This window comes from Pteronotus mesoamericanus, unplaced genomic scaffold, assembly GCF_021234165.1.
Source record: "Pteronotus mesoamericanus isolate MK-2021 breed Mesoamerican mustached bat unplaced genomic scaffold, CSHL_Meso_final contig_1018, whole genome shotgun sequence".
Taxonomy (NCBI): Eukaryota; Metazoa; Chordata; class Mammalia; order Chiroptera; family Mormoopidae; genus Pteronotus; species Pteronotus mesoamericanus.
The window spans coordinates 158,237-173,779 of record NW_026555002.1 but is presented as its reverse complement, the minus strand read 5'-3'; the positions used below and the strand labels follow the sequence as shown (position 1 = coordinate 173,779).

Below are 15,543 nucleotides of genomic sequence, written 5' to 3'. Positions count from 1 at the left end.
GATTCCCCTTCTGACGGGATAATTTTCAAAGCAGCGATTTTTGTAAAGACTCAGGAAGAAGACAATTTTGTTTCATTTCCATAACAGAATCCAGACCTTGGGCTTCACCCTGCGATCTATGATTACACGCACACCCTGCGCCGTGCGTCTTGCCCGATGGCTTTGTTGTCCACGCGGTCACTTCCCGGCCCCCCCAAAACTGCAGCTCTGCTGGCCCCGCCCCCACCCCAGTGCGCTCCCTGCACGTCCGCCTGAAAGCTCTGTCCCTGTTGGAAAGGCCGTGACCACGACCTGGCCAGCAGCGCTGCCCAATTCCCAGGGCCCGACACATCAGGCTCCCGCACTCGGCTTCACGGGGGCTGGGGGCCAGAGAGATCGGACAGGACCCACACACGCCCGCCGAGTGGCTTTGGGGGCGACCTGAGCCCGGACGAGCAGACGGTGGCCCAGGGTGACCCTGCCCACATGCCTGGTCCCGTTTGTTTCCTGGGGGAGCCGGGGGTGCCCGAGCCCAGCTGCCCAGAGGCCCCAGCTCCCGAGGCCTTTGAAGCCGCACGTGCACGCGGCCCCACCGCCAGCCCGCTCACGGAAAACACCTGGCAGCGATTACGGGCTCTGCGTAGAGCGGGCGCGGCTCCTGTGACCGCTGGGACCCCAGGAACAAACAGAACGTTATTTACACATTAAAGAAATACTCACCCCGACACCCCCGCAGGGCAGCCGGACGAACACGGACGCCAGGGAGCCTGCGGAGGGGAGACAGCCAAGGTCAGGGGGCCAAAGTCAGGGGGCGCCCTGAGCACAGCGCAGGCTCTGGGGGCGCTGCGGGCTCCTCGGGGCACCCTGACACCACCGAACATGCTGCATGCACGCCTCCATGGCTGAGGGCAGCCAGCGTCAAGGGTACAACCGCCTCCCCCGCGGGACCTGCGGGAAGGACGGCGCCTGGTGGGCAGCGGGTCCTGGACTGGCCACTCTCTCCTCCCAGGGCAGGGGAGGTCCCCAGGAGCCTGTGTCCAGCCTGAGCACACGCCCCTTCCACAGAACAAACCCATGCTCCCGACAGCGGCAGCCAAGCGGACCTCGCCATCACCTGACCCGACCCGGCTCCATAGTGGGCCTCGCCGCCAGCCCCAACGTGGGTGCAAACCCTAGGGCCCCAGCAGCACCCCCCGCCCCCCGCCCACTGTGAACAAGGGAGAGGAGCCAGAATACAGTGAGCCCTCCAGACACGAGGGACCTCTCTAGATCGTAAGCAGAGACAGATCTCCCCACTGGAAAACATTTCCCATTCATTTTGACGGCACATGAGGCTGGCCACCCGGGCAGGCCTGCCGGACCCCGGCCACAGGCAGGAGCCCACCCACCTTGCTTCCTGGCTGTAGCCGTCAGAAGACAACCCTCAACTCCCAGGGACACTCAGAGAGTGCCTGGCCAGCCCCCCCACCCCACACAAGTCTTACACAGGGGCTGAGAAGCTTGTGGATTCAGTTGAAAGAAAAAGGGAAGCCACAGAGGAGAATTAGAGCACCTAGGAAGGGTCACGACGTGAGATAATCACCACGACCGCATCGGGGACACTCAGACTTCGGTCCCGCTTCGGCCGCGGCATTTAAAAGCAGATCCCAGTGGAGGGAAGGAGAAACCAACTCGCCATCCTTATAACCACGTGAACCAATTTTAAAAGCCAAGTTCCAGGGAAAAGAAACGCAGAGCGACCCGCGCCACCGGCCGGAGTGCAGGCCCGGCGCCGGCCCCGGGACCGCGGAGGCACCCTGCAGCGCTTCTGGGGGCTCCTGGGGGCTCCAGGGGTGGGCGCGGCCAATCACACTGGGCAGCTGCCTCCCGCACGTGGCCGCCTCGCTCAGGGTCCCCACGCCGAGGCTGCTGCCCGCTGCCAGCTGCCCTCGTCCCTGAGGGCTCCTTCCTCCAAGCCCTGCCTGGCTCCAGGCCGGGTGGCGCTGGCTCATCTCCGGACACACTCTGCCCTCTGCACCCCAGCTCCGCCCTCCAGACCCTCCACGCGGCACGCGTCCACCAGAGCCTTGGGCCTGCACCCTGGCGCAGACTTCCTGCCGTCTGTCCAAGTCCTTGTCCATGACCCCCGGGGTGAGGGGCCTGGAAACCCCGAACACCTTCCAACTCGAAGACAGGGTTGCCTTTTGGGGGACAGCAGAGAGCTCAGGCCCATGGCCGGGCCCACAGAACGCCACCCTCTCCCTGTGGGGAGCGGTCCCTATACTTTCCTCATGGCCCCACCTCCTAGGCTGCACCCTGAACCACGGCCGCCAAGGTTCAAAGGGCTGAGCTGAGGCGCAAGAACAGCAGAGGGCAAAGAAGTGCCCCATTGAGGGGACGGCTCCCAGGCTGGGCCGGCGGGGGAAGTCCGGTCTCACGCTGACCTCAGCGTTCCCCGCTTCCCTATGCATCCCGGGGAATGGAGCTGGGGCTGGGGCTCCGGCTGGGTGGGCAGGGCGAGCGGCTGGGACACCCTCAGCCCCCCAGGACCCCCTGCACTTCCGGCTGGAAGGTCTAGGGGCACCCTGAGCCCCAGCCAGCGCCCTCCTCGCAGATCTGGTGGGGGGAGGAGCCATGCAGCTAGGACGGGAGGAAGCCAGAGGGGATGCTGGGCTGGCCCCCGAGCATCTGGGCTCCGGCAACAGGAAGGTCCAGAAGTGCCGACTTCCTAGTGGAGACACCTGACAGGCGGGCGCTCTCCTCTCTGCCAAGGGGCTTCCACCCGGGGACACGGCACCTCCGGGACCTGCTGGGTTGTCTGGTGAGGGCTGGCCTCTGGGCTGCTACGGTGGGAAGGTGGGTGAGTCCCCCAAGTCCACATGCTGGGATCCTAACCCCCAATGGACGGCGTCAGGAGAAGGTCCTCTGGGAGGTCCCCAGGTCATAAAAATAGGCCCATCCTGAATGACCGTGGTGTCCTTCAAAGAGGAACCCCACAGTGTCCCTCACCCCCTCGCCACGAGGGCCGGCCGTCAGCGAGCCAGAAGGACGCCCCAGCCCCGGCCTCGCAGCCCCCAGAGCCGCGGGCACTAAGTGCCTGCCGTGGTCAGACAGACAGCCAGGGATACAGGCGCTCAGGCCCAGGGCGCCGCCGCCTCGGAGCTCCGCTGGGGGGGCCACGCCCTTGGCGGCACCGTGTCTGCAGCGCCCTTCTGCCACCTCGCACTGGGCCGACGGGCGCGCCAGGGCGGGGGCGTCTGCGCAGAGCGGCGAGCCCCGGCCGGCATCCCGCTCACGCGCGGCTGCTGCCCTCGCTTCTGCTCGCTGGCCACCCAGCCCCGGGGCTTGGGCAGCTGTTCCTTCCCTCGGGCACCCCGTGCTCCCGCCTTTCCGACGGCACCCATCCCCTGGCTGGGGCGGTACGACAGGGCCCCCGCTCCGCTGGAGCCCGGCCCCCGCGCTGCTCTGCCCTGGCCCTGTCGCCCCCAGGCACCTCCCCAGGAAGTGGACCCTTGGCCTTGTGCCTGCAGCCAGCGGCAAGGGCCTAGGAGCCCCGGGAGGGCCTGGGCACACGACGCGCTTACAGCCTGTGAGTGCCGCTGCTGGGGCCCTGGGGCCGCCCGTCAGAGCGTCCCGATGGCCGCGCCCTTCGGGCTACTCATCCCTGAGGAGGGGCTGCTCTACCTGCTGGGGGGAAGCGGTCAACACGCCGAAAACCCAGCAGGGAGGCCCGGCATCCATGCCCTGCTCCGTGCCCGATGCCCATTCCCGCTCAGGCGCCCCGGGCCCCCCTGTCCAGGCTGCGGGCCACGCAGGCGCAGGGACACAGCCTCTCTGGCCGTTCCCGCCCCAGCCCCGGGTCTCTGCAGCCGCCATACTGGGCTGGGCGAGCCAGCGGTTTCGACCCACCGCTGGCTCAGAAGCCGCCCCCTGCGCTACAGCCTCGGCACCGTCCAGCTGCTGGCTCCTTTGCCGTCTCCCCATGGGTGGGGACCTTATGTCTTTGAAAGCCCCGTTACCGCAGGGCCGTGGGGGATGGCGGTGTGCGTTTCCTCACCGCCCCACCCGCTGCACCATCGTGGAAGGCACGGGCCACTGCAGGTCACCCAGAGGCCTGGAGGCAAAATCCTGCACCAGGCAGCGAGCGCGCGCGTGAACGGGAAAGGGACCCAGGCTGCGCTGCAGTGGGACCCCCAGGCGGCACACGGCTGGCGGCACAGGGAAGAGCCCACGGTTCCCACGTTCGCCACGGAGACACAGGGGGACAGTGCCCAGCCTGCCCTCCGCCCCTGCGGTGACCCAGCGTCCCTAGTTCCCAGGCCTCCCAGGTCAGGAATAAGCCTATGGGGGCCTCGCCCCCTGGACGAAGAAAACTCACGTAAGTGACTGTCTCAGTTCAAGGCGGCCAGGAGGCCAGGGTCTAAGTCCCAGAAGGTCCTCACGGGGTGGGGTCTGAATCCGGGAGCCCCTGTGTAACCCCCCAGGGGGGCCCTCGCCCCCTCCCCGGCGGAGCAGGCTTGTCTGAAGCGCCTTCCTTCAGCCCCGGTTTCCTGACCCCTGGCATGCGAGGCTGCCGCCACGGCCCAAGGTCTCGGCCCTGGGGTGGCAGGGGGGTGGGGCGGCTCGGGACCCCCACCCACAGTGACCACGCTGCAGGCCACCTCCCGCCTTCCCCCCGCGAGCCTTACGAGGCGGCTCAGGCTGCAGGCAGAGTGGGCAGAAAGCTGGGGAGTCTATCCCTGCTGTTCCGATTCTGTGAGCCCCCTGGTGCCCAGACCACTTCCTGCCTGAGACGTGGACACGAGCAGGGCCCCTGCGCCCCCCAGGTGCCAGCACCTCCCTGGAGAGCCTGTGTGGTCCGCAGAGCCGGGGGCCCCGCCGAGCCGCCAGACAGAGCCTGGCAGGCGACACTCACGGGCTGCCCCACCTCAGGGGCCGTGGGCGGGCGTGGGGGCCGTCCTGGGACCAGGCGCGGGGCTGCCCTGAGGGAGCAGGGGCTGGAAACCACCCCGGGCGGTAAAGGTAGGAAGGCCTCCGAGTACCTAGACGTTTCTTACTGTCCAGTTTCTGCCTGTTGAGGGGGTTGGTGCCATAGAGCAGGGCGTGCGCCTCCGAGTGCACAGTCTGCAGCTCCTCCAGGGTGGCCTTCCGTCCGCGGATGCACTGCGGGGACAACGGAGAGGCTGCTCACGTCTCCTGTGCGCACAGGCTCAGGGAAACTGCCCCCTAAAGGACATTGAACTGCACACACGCATGAGCAGAAAGTTATTTGGTTACTGCAAAATAAAAAGCACACATCAGCCAACACTGTATTTTAGAAACGTTTTAAAACACGCAAGGATGTCTGACCTGCGGCCCACAAGCCGCATGTGGCCCAGGACAGCTGTGAACATGGCCCAACACAAAATCGTGAATTTGCTTGAGACGCAAAGCTTTTTTTGTGGTTACGTATTACAATGCACTTAGCGTGTAGCCCGAGACGACCTTCCAGTGCGACCCGGAGACCCCGAGAGGCTGGACGCCTGTTTTAGAGGCTCACGCTCGGACTTTGAAAACCGTCTGGACAGGCAACGCCAGCTCCAGCACCCTGCCCGTCCCACGGCAGCCTGGCACCGGCCACTGCCCTGCCGCCCACGGCCGGGCGGGGCTGCCGGGACCACGGCCCCAAGTGCTGCGCAGGGTCAGGACGAAGCGGCCTTCCCACGAGACCAGAGAAGCCCGAGGCCAGCCTCACAGTCCGCCGCCCGCCCGCCCGCCCGGACTCTTCCTTGGTTTAACAGTTCCTCAGATCGAGAGTCCTGGGCTGTTCTCAGACTTTCCCCAGAACTGAGCACAGAAGTCACTGTTCTTCACTTGAGCCCCTGCGCCCCCGCCAGCGGGAGCAGCATCAGGAGGGGAGCTGAGGCTGATGCTCTAGGCCACGGTGGCTTCTGAGGGCGAGCAGCACGGACAGAGGCCCTGGGGCTGGGCATCCAGGGCGGCGTTGGCCAGTAGCAGCCCTTGCCCCTGCCTCTAGGGGATGGAGAATGGGGGCGGGGGGCTGCTCCCCCCGAGACCCGATGCCACCGCAGGCGGTGGCCGGGGGTGCTCTGTCCCACCTCCGCACGGCAGCGGGAACGAGCTCCTGGGACAGACGCGCCCGCTCCCCACCGTGTCCATCGGGACTGCGCCGAGCCCGCAGTGGCAGCCCCGGGGCGGGAGCCCGCTCACAGGACGCCCGTGGCCGGGTGCCTCGGGGGGGGCCCTGGGCCCAGGGCAGAGTGCCCCTCGCGGCTGTCCTGTGCCAGCCCTGGGCTCTGCCGTCCAGGGGACTGGGCCAGGAGCCAGCACCCCACATGCGTCGGGAGAGACCCCAGGTCCCCGACTGAGCGCGAGACAGGGGCCCCGCACTCCAGGCCAGCCTCCTCCCGGCCGTCCTGCGGGCTCGGCTCTGACCGCAGGGCCCACAGGCCCCGCTCCTCCCCAGTACCCAGGTCCCGCAGGCTTAGAACCCCCTGCAGCCATCGAGCAGGACAGGCTGGTGCCACTGCACGGTGTCAAAGAGGGGAGAGCAGGGGGCCTCACGCGCCCGCGTCTTCCTGTCTCACCCCACCTTGCCAGGCTGCCTTTTCCAGCTGAGAAACCAGCCCGGAGGCCTCTGGCCTCAGAGACCTTCCTGGGGAAAGCGGGGAGGGGCAGGAAGCTGGTCCCTGGACTTGAAATGCCCCTGTGGCCTTGTGGGGAGCAGGGCCAGGGCGGCGGCAGGAGGAAGGGAGGGTCACAGCCACATCTGCCGGGGCAATGCTGCCCCCCAGTGGTGAGCTCTGGCCGAAGGGGAGCAAGGCCCAGGCTCCCCCCTTACCCGCTGGGGATCACTGTCCCCCCAGGGGCACTTCAGGACAGGGTTCTGGGCCTGGCCTCTGCGTCCCCCTCCCCTCCAAAGATCCCAAGTCATCAGGAAGCTGGTGAAGACGGGAGACTGGGGTTCCTTATCATTCGGCGTGGGGGCCTCCGGCAGGGCCCTGGGACGCACCTGCCCGGCAGTACCGCGTGGATGTGCACAGGCTGTGGCCCCCGCAGGCTCCAGCTTCCCAGGGTCCCTCTGCAGGGCGTCCCTGGTGATGCAGGGGCTCCCAGAACGTGGGGACACAGCCAGTCCCCCCGAATGGGCACCTGGGGGCCAGGGCCACTGTCCTAGAGTGCCCTGGGGGGTGCTGCCAGGCCTCACCCACGAGGACACCGAGGGGCCCCCAAGCCTGGGTTCTTCTGGCGCTTACCCCCTCCCAACGGCCACACCCAGGGCCCAGACCAGAAGCTGGTCACTCGGTGGGGATGCCGTCCTCCCACCAGGGGGACCAAGAACGCCCTGTGTGTCGCTCAGCAAAGCCTCCCTGTCCTCACGGGCCGGGGCTGCTGAGCCACGTGTCGGGCGGCTGAGGACCAGCTGACCCTCTCGCCCCACTCGGAGCGGGTCGGGGTGCTGTGCTCAGGAACCCGATTCCAACCAGGCCGGACCACGGCTCTGCCCCCCACACGTGCTGCTGCCCATGGGAGCTCGGCTGCCGAGGGGCGCCTCAGACCTGACCCTCTCCACACCCCGGGGGGCGGTGCTTCGGGAGATAAAGTGCACGGAGACTGAGGGACAAGCAAGGGGCTCCCCTCTCCGTGGGCCTGAGACCCCCACCCCGCACCCGGCAGAGGCCCGAGCGTGGCTGGGGTGTGGCCTGGGTACTGCCGGGAACACAGCCTCCAACAGCGCCTCCAGGGGAGCGACCGGCAGGGGACAGGCGGCCAGGGGTTCAGCAGGTGTGCGCTGGGTGGGAGCTGAACAGCGTGCAAGCGGGGGGCGCAGACAGTGCGGGAAACCGGGGGGCGCGGGACAGGAGTAGGCCTTCCACGGGGAGGACTTCAGCTGCGAAGAGCAAGCCCTGGGCATCGCCCAGAGGGCAGGCTTATGCGTCCCCGTCATGAACGGCTCACAGGCCCCTGCCCGCGCCGGCCCACACTCAGCGCGGGACTCCGGCAGCTGCCCCGACCCCGGGCCCGGCCCTACCTCGCATTTGCCTCGGAGACCCGTCTCCTGCAGCCGGGACCAGATGCTCTGGATCCTGCCGGCGTGCTCAGGGTGGCTGTTGCTGTTCCCGCAGATGCACTGGTGCTTCAGCATCAGCGTGTCGTACACCAGGCCTGCAGTGGGGCAGCGGGGCCACTGTCAGCGCCCCGGGGGGCCGCTGCAGCGGGCTGCCCACCACCAGCCCAGAAAGCTGGCCACCCAGCCAGCGGTCAGGCTGACACTGCCCCTGGGATGGGGTCCACAGTGAGGCCCGCGTGGCAGGAGCAGGTGGAGGGCACCAAAGGGAGGCCCACCCCCAGGACCTGGCCTCACGGCTGTTGGCCCTGTGGCAGGGACCACGGCGACCCCAGAAACGAGGCTGCGCTCCAGAACGGCCCACGTGCCTGCCGGGCTGAGCCCCGGCGCAGTGCTCTCGTGGGGGCAGGGCGGGCCCATCACGGCGACCGTGTCCGGCCTGAGCGCTGCCCTCGGCGCGGTACAGGCTCCAGAGCTCACGGCCCAGCGCTCGCGGAGGCCCGGCCGCCTGCCCCCACTCTCCTTACCTGTGGTGAACCTCGGCTTGCTGGGGGGCTCCTGCACGGACATGGGGAAGGTGGCCGATGCTGGGGAGGACTGCGCCCGGGACAGGGGCCGGTGGCCGCCGAAGGACACGGGGAGGCCAGCAGCCTCCAAGGAGGCCTGGTAGTTCCTCAGCTGGTGGACCCGCTGCTGCTCCAGCAGGAGTGCTTGCTGGGGGGAAACGCATTTTGCTGTGTCAGAACAGCCTCACGTGTGCGAAGGGCTCCGCGTGTCCTTTCACACTTACCCCTCGGTGCGCCCTCCTCCCGCCCGTTCACCCGCATGCCACGCACGGTGGCAGCTGGGGGGGGGCTGAGGATGGCCACCTGATGCCCAGCAGCCACCGCCCGCTTGCTGTTGTCTTGGTGTCCAGCGGGGCAGGAACCACGGATGGGAATGCAGACGCCACTCCGTTTGCCACCGTTCCCCTGCCCCGGCCCCCAGGACTCCCGCCCCACCCCGAGGACAGGAGGGTGTGAAGCACAGGAGAGGTACCACCAGGCTCCCGGCACCCAGGGCCCAGCCTGCTGGGGAAGGCGGCCGGGAGAGGGGGGAGGTGCGGTGTGCACGGGCGATCCCAAGACCCCCCACCCCGAGCCACCTTGCAGAAACCACCACCTGAACGGGAAGGGGCGAACACACCCGCACTTCGTGAAAAACTGTTCTTCACAAAAGTTAAGTTTGTATGTGAAGAGCTGTCTCCCGTAAGAGCACAGATACCAAAGGACCTCAAACCTACAGGACAGCAGGTCTCTGGCCCTCCGGGTAGGCCGCAGGGCCAGCGTGTCACTCCCCAGCGCTGCCTGGCAAGCCAACTGACCGGGCGCTGTGCTGACCGGGCGCTGTATTGATGGGGCAGTTTGACTTTTCCGTGTAAACTAGGAAGTTGCTCACCAGGTGTCCTCATCGGCCCCTCGGGAGCCTGGCCGGTGTGTCAGAGCCCAGAACCCTCCCGGCTCTGGTGTCCGGGGGACACCCCTTCTCCAGACCTGCAAGGCTGGGCACGGCTGCCACCTGGGCTCCCAGATGTCCCGCCTCCCTCTCTAATCAGTTAAGAAATTCGCCTTCCAGCCCCACCTTTACTGATTGTGCGAACCCTCCACACACGCGGACTTCAGCTACCCCGGCCCACAGACCTAGAAGAAAACCACCCAAGGGAGTCTGGGTGGGTGCCGGCTGGGCGCCGGGTACGTCCGTGCCCACAGGGAACAAATGGCCAGCGTGTGCAGAAGCAGCGAAGGTGAAAAGAGGTGTGGGCCGCCGTCACCCCACAGAAGCCGGGAAGGTGGGCGTGGAGGGGCGAGGCCTTCAGGCCCCAGCCCCCGCCAGCCACGCAGCGCGCCCACCGGGACCGGGGCTGCCGCCCAGCGCTGTGCCTGTCCCGGGCGTCCCGTCCCGTCCACTCGCCCCGCCCATGCACCGCCTCCCGCCGGCCGCCCCTCAGCAGCACCTGTCTGAAGAGCAGCTCTTGCTCCGTGGGCGGGCGCTGGCCGGACTCCGCGTCCCGCGGAGGCTGCGACTCTTCCTCGTCGCTCTCCACGGGCTCCTGCTTCACCTGCACCCCGGCCGGCTCGGGCGCCTCCTTCGGCCCGGGGAGCCGGTCCAGGCCGGGCTCCTCCAGCAGGGCCTGGTGCTCCCGGAGCTCCTCCTCCGTCTCCTCGGGGTGGCTCTCAGGCTGCCGGGCCGGCTCGCTGGGTTTGGGGATGATCTGTGGGCGGGCGGGGGGTGGGAGTCAGTGGGACCCGGGCGACTGAGGTCATCAGACGTAACAGGCACGTCACTCAGCCTGCACCCCAGAAACAGAGGGACGGAGAACTCCGGGCTGTGGCCTCACCCTGAACTCAGGCGGGCGGGCGCCAAGCGGCCATGCCCCGTGGGTGCCGGGCGCTGTCCACGGTGCTGAGCAGTGACACGCCTGCAGGAGACTCGCCTGCGTTGGGTAGGATTTATGAAACACTGCGTCCCGGCAACAGGACAGCAATGACAGCCCGAGGTGCCCGCGCACCTCTGTGCCTGGACGCCCCGGAGGGAGGCCCGCGCCCTGCCCCTCCCCCCCAGCCCAATGACTCAATGTATGAGATGTCCCTTTTCGGAGTCCTTCCCTGCATGACGGAGGGCTCGGCCTGAAAGGGAAGCCTGCACCGGTGCCCCCTCCCCAGCTTCCCGGCCTGCTGACCAGGCCCCGCCCCCACCCCCACCCCCGCCCCCCCGGGCTGAGACCTCTGAGAGCTCAGCGCGCTGACACAGCGGTGGGGCTGAGAGCTGGCCACGGGACAGGGGATCAGATGGCTGCGATGCTGTGAACTCTGCCCTCTGGACCCCAGGCCCAAGAGGCTGTGTTTTCTTGAAGGGGGCGCCCCGCGCCCACCTGCGCTACAGACAGGCCCTAACAATCAGACGGTGGGGGGAGTTCACTGGGGAGGGCCCTCCGGGGCTCAGCACGCTGGGGCAGAGGGCCAGCTCCTGGGGTGCATGGGGACGGAAGGCGGCTGCCGCCCAGGAGGACAGGCTGGCCAGGCGGGGAGGGCAGGAGGACCCAGCGCAGAGGCTGCACGCCGCCTGCCGGGGAGGAGGGGGCGGGGGGAGGGACGCAGGGCAGGGCTCGGGGAGGCTGTCGGGGCCGGAGCCTCACGCACAACAGCTCCTGCAAGGCTCCCGGAGCCCATCTGCAAGGACAAGGACGGGGACCCCGGAGAGCAGGCCGGAGGCCAGGAGAGAAAGGTGGGGCTGGCGCCCTGGAGGGCACAGCTTCTGCCACCCGGGGCCACTCTCAAGGAGGCACCAAGGCCCTGCCTGCTCGGAGGTGCCCTTCCATGCGCTCTGGGGAAGCCAGCCAGGGGAAGCGCCCACCAGGTGGGGGCAGCTGTGGGGCAAGCAGTGGGCTGTGGCCACCCGAGAGTGGCCCCGCAGGGAGGGACCGAGAAACTGGGCCTGTGCCCAAGGAACTCAGGCCAGGGCCTGTTCGGAGGCTGCACAGGAGGCCCAGCTCTGAAGCAGGCAGTTTGTCTGCAGACACAGAGCCCTGGCCCCTCCCTGAGGGGACGGGAAAAGGAACTGAGGAGCGGAGGGCCCAGCCAGGGTCCCTGGGGCCTCCAAGAGCATGGTCACCGATGAGTTAGGAGGGCGGCCACGGGACCATGTGCTCAGCAGAGAGGCTGCTCCCGTTCTTGCTTTTCTTCTAAGGCTTCCTGCTACATTTAAAAGCTACAGGAGAGTTTCAAGGATTGTGAGAAAGCCCCCAGGCCCTTCGCCTCCATGCACCAGACAGAAGGACGCAGGGAAGGAAGCCTCGGTCCCTGCTACGGGGGCTCACCTCCGGGGGCACGGCTTGCGGCCGTGAGACCTGGCCCATGCCCAGCAGCACCAGCCCTCCTCCCACAGGACCCAGGGCCACCCACACGGGAGCCGCCCTGACAAACGCGGCGACTGTCTACTAGGCTGTGTGCGCCCGGCGTCCTCTGCTGTCCGGAAGACCCGTCGAGGCCAGCTTCGGTCCTTCCTTCCTTGGTCCAGGCCAGCCGGCTTACAGGCTACACGCGTGTCTAGGTGACCTCTCCGAAGCGTCCAACTGGCTCTTCCCAGGCGCCCCCGGCATGGTGTTGGGGCACCCTCTCCGCTGCCTGGGCGGTGCTGACAAGGCCGGGCGGTGCGGGAGGGCGCCCCGGGGGCAGGCGCGGGCTGCCTGCGGCCGTCGGTGTGCCGTGCCGCCCGTGGGCTGCGCGCCATCCTCTGTCTCGTGCTGGGTTTTTGGGCCGAGTGTGTGCAACGCAACGGTGCCGGCGCCGTCCCAGGCACGGTCTGTGACAGGCGCCCCGGCTCTCCTCAGGCTGTCAGCGCAAGCAGTGAGCGCCTTCCTTCCTCCTGCAGCGCTTCCTCAGGGAGCCCCAAGGTCATGCCCCTCCTTCCGTGTCCTGGCAGCCCTGGCTGGCAACGGGCTGCGGCCCTCATGGGCGGGTGGGCAGGCTGGGGCAGCTCGGGGCCATCGGAGGGGAGGACAGAGGAGCTGGGCGACTGCGGGGCCCCCGCGGCAGCTCTGCCGGAGCAGCAGGGCAGCGGCAGGTGCGGAGCAGCCCGCGCCCCCTTCTCGGCCTCCTCGGGAAAGGCAGGCGTCCAAGCAGGCCCACCGCCCCACCCCGCCGCCAGCAGGCGAGCGTGCTGGCGGGGAATCAGCAGCGATGGAGACAAATCAGCGCTTCGTCTTCTTGTGGCCTCTGGACAGCAAGAGACCCCATATACCCGTCACTGAAAACCAATGCAACGTCGTACTGAACAATATGTCCCCGTCGCCTGCCTGGGTTTCAGGGCCACAACCCCTACCAGGAGACTGCTGGCCACGCTCCTAACCAGGCTACACTTTCACCATATCCCAGTCTCCACATTCAAAACAGGGAGGGTCGGGGGCAGGGAGACGCATCCAGCCCAGGGCTGCAGGCCTCGGGTGCCGCGCCGAGCTCAGCAAACGCAGACGGAGCCGCCGTCTCTAACTTGTCACGGTGCCTCCAGGTATTCTCCTCTAAGCAGCAAAAAAGCCCGGCCGCCTCTGTGCACGCTGCCAGGTCACAGGCACCAGCCCCTGGAGGCAGGGCCCAGGCATCCCTGCCGCACGGACCGGGGTGCCTCAAGTGCTACGAGCCTGCCGCCCCCAGATGGCGGCCACTGGCCGAGGCAGACGCCGCGGGAGGGCAGAGCCTGTACCCGCCCCCCCGCCCTGCAGGCTTCCGCAGCCAACGGGCCTCCCTCCGGCAGCCGACCCCAGGGACACCGCAGCGGCAGCAGCTGGGAAGGGCCGACCGCTTTCGGAGGGTGACAGCGATGAGGCGGCCGCCCTCTGACTGCACGAGGAAGGCCGCCTTCACAGGCCCGGGGCTGCAGCGCCGGGACCCAGCCAGGACCCGGCTCCGCACCGTCAGGGCACACGCTGGAGGACAGCCTGCTCGGAGACGCGGCAGAGGCGCCGGCGCCAGGCGGTTCTGCACATGAGCTCGACTCCCCGAACGCCAGGAGAACAGCGGGCAAACATGCCACCCAGTCACCGCACAGATCCGCAGGGCTGCCCAGCTTCCCACTCGCTCTGTCCAGGACACGTCCCCCGTGAACAGGCGCTCGCCACCCTCTGAGCCTCCTACCCCTGCCTGAACGACACCCCAGCGAAACGCAGAGCCGAGCTGGCAAACGAAGGGGGAAGCCCAGGACGAGGGACAGCGGGGGAGCAGACGCGGTGTGGCGCGCCCACCGCCGTGCGCGACTCACTCTCCCGTCCCCTCGGGGCCGGGCTCAGGGCTGGCCGTGCCAAGCGCTCCCTGCAGTCTGGCAGGGAGAGGCCCCTGCCAAGGGCTGGGCGGGGGGGGGGGTGGCCCGGGCGCTGCCCCCTCAGGAGCAAAGGTCCGCGACACTGTCCCAGGGACAGCACGGGTGGATGGGGGCTGCGCGGCTGCCGTGGCCAAAGGAAGCTGCTCGGGGCAGCCGGCCGCCTGGATGTGCATGAAACCGAAGCCTGCGGACCCCTCAGGGGGCCGAGTGGGGCTCAGGGGAGGAGCAGCCCCAGGAAGACACACTGTCACTTCATTCAACAAGTGACACTAACAAAACCATCGCAACAGCCCCGCCATCAGCCAGCGCCATGCCAGGCTCCTGGGTCCACCAGGGGGCAGCACAGGCCCCATCCTCGTGGGCTGACATGTCAGCAGGAAGTCGACGTGAACACCAGACGTGAGGGGTGGGCGCAGTCACTGCAGACAAGAGGGTGGCCAAGGCGACAGGGCAGTGTGAGGACACATCCCCAGCGACCTTCGGGCCAAGACTCAAGGAGCCAAGGGCAGGGTGCGCGAGGCGCGGGGCTGGCTGGCTGCGCTCAGGCCTCGGCCCCTGAAGGGAGGGCTCCCCCTCACGTCCCCTCTTCACACTTGGGCGCAACTGAGGCCGCCCCACCCCGGCCCCCTCCTTCCTCGGGGTCAGAGTGGGGGCGGGGGAGGCAGGGGGCCTCCCTGTACGACCAGCCCAGGGCCGGTGCCTGGGGCCCAGAAGAGGAGACGCAACGGGTGAGCTTGCCCGTCCCCAACCTGCCCGAGCTCCCCTGAGAAGCCACCAAAACCGCCTCCTCCCACCGTGTCTTCTTCTTTCTGAGCAGCTTTCCTGAGAGACATGCAACTGATGTGCCACCGGAGCCACAATTCCCAGCTACGTGGTTCGCAAGCGGCTTGCGTGGGGCTGGCCGTGCGCCTCCTCACTCAGCTCCGTTGTCTCAGGAAGGAACGCCGGCCTCACGCCCCAGCGACCCCATCTCCTCGCCTGCGCTGGACACTTCACATGTGCGGCCGCACACTGCCTGTGGCCATCCTCCCTGGCTGCCCCCACGCGCTGCTGTTTCCGGGACTCGTCTGCATGTTGTGAGTGACAGTGCTTCACGATCGGCGCTCGGTGGCCTGCCGGGCCCGCTGCTGCTGATGTGCCGGTCTCCACGCGGTGTGCACGGCCAATGCCCTGCGCCGTGGAGCTGCTGGTCCTGTGGCCGCTGTTCGTGCACTTTGTGAGCAGACGCTGGATGGCCTTCCCCAGACTCACCCCCCGGCTCTCGCATTAGAGACGCTTACTTCAGAGGCCGGCGTTTGAGAAAAGGCGCCCAGGGACGCTGCTTCCCCGGTTTACACTCCTCTCTCCTACCACTCCCCACCGCCAGCGGCCGTGCGTGACCCTCCAAGGATGTCAGGCCCGCGTCCAAGCACACGCCAAGTGCCGAGGGACTTGAAACGCAGTTTTGGGGGCTCCAGGCCACTGTCAAGTCAGGGGCTTCCTGTTCTGAGTTTGCTTAGGGAACACAAATACGCTCAAGGAACTCAAGAAAACAGTGTCGGCTGAGTGCAGTTCCCCGCAGAGCTACACGGACGCCCCCTGTGCACAGCGCTGACCAGGGACGCGGGGGGCGGCCACCGCACCAGCCTCCGAGCCCAGCAGCGCACGGGCCCCGACCCCGAGAG

The 15,543-nt window shown here is 68.0% G+C and overlaps 1 protein-coding gene across 1 annotated transcript in view; it reads right to left on the bottom strand.

Annotated features, from left to right (window-relative positions):
* Nucleotides 1-15,543, bottom strand: part of HDAC4 (histone deacetylase 4) — a 166,479-nt gene that overhangs the window by 24,567 nt on the left and 126,369 nt on the right. Inside the window, exons 12-16 of the mRNA XM_054570883.1 lie at nucleotides 10,020-10,277; nucleotides 8,554-8,740; nucleotides 7,991-8,124; nucleotides 5,001-5,121; nucleotides 700-746 (exon numbers count right to left, since the gene is read on the bottom strand). Coding sequence (XP_054426858.1) covers nucleotides 700-746; nucleotides 5,001-5,121; nucleotides 7,991-8,124; nucleotides 8,554-8,740; nucleotides 10,020-10,277 — 747 coding nt within the window. The remainder of the gene's footprint in view (nucleotides 1-699; nucleotides 747-5,000; nucleotides 5,122-7,990; nucleotides 8,125-8,553; nucleotides 8,741-10,019; nucleotides 10,278-15,543) is intronic.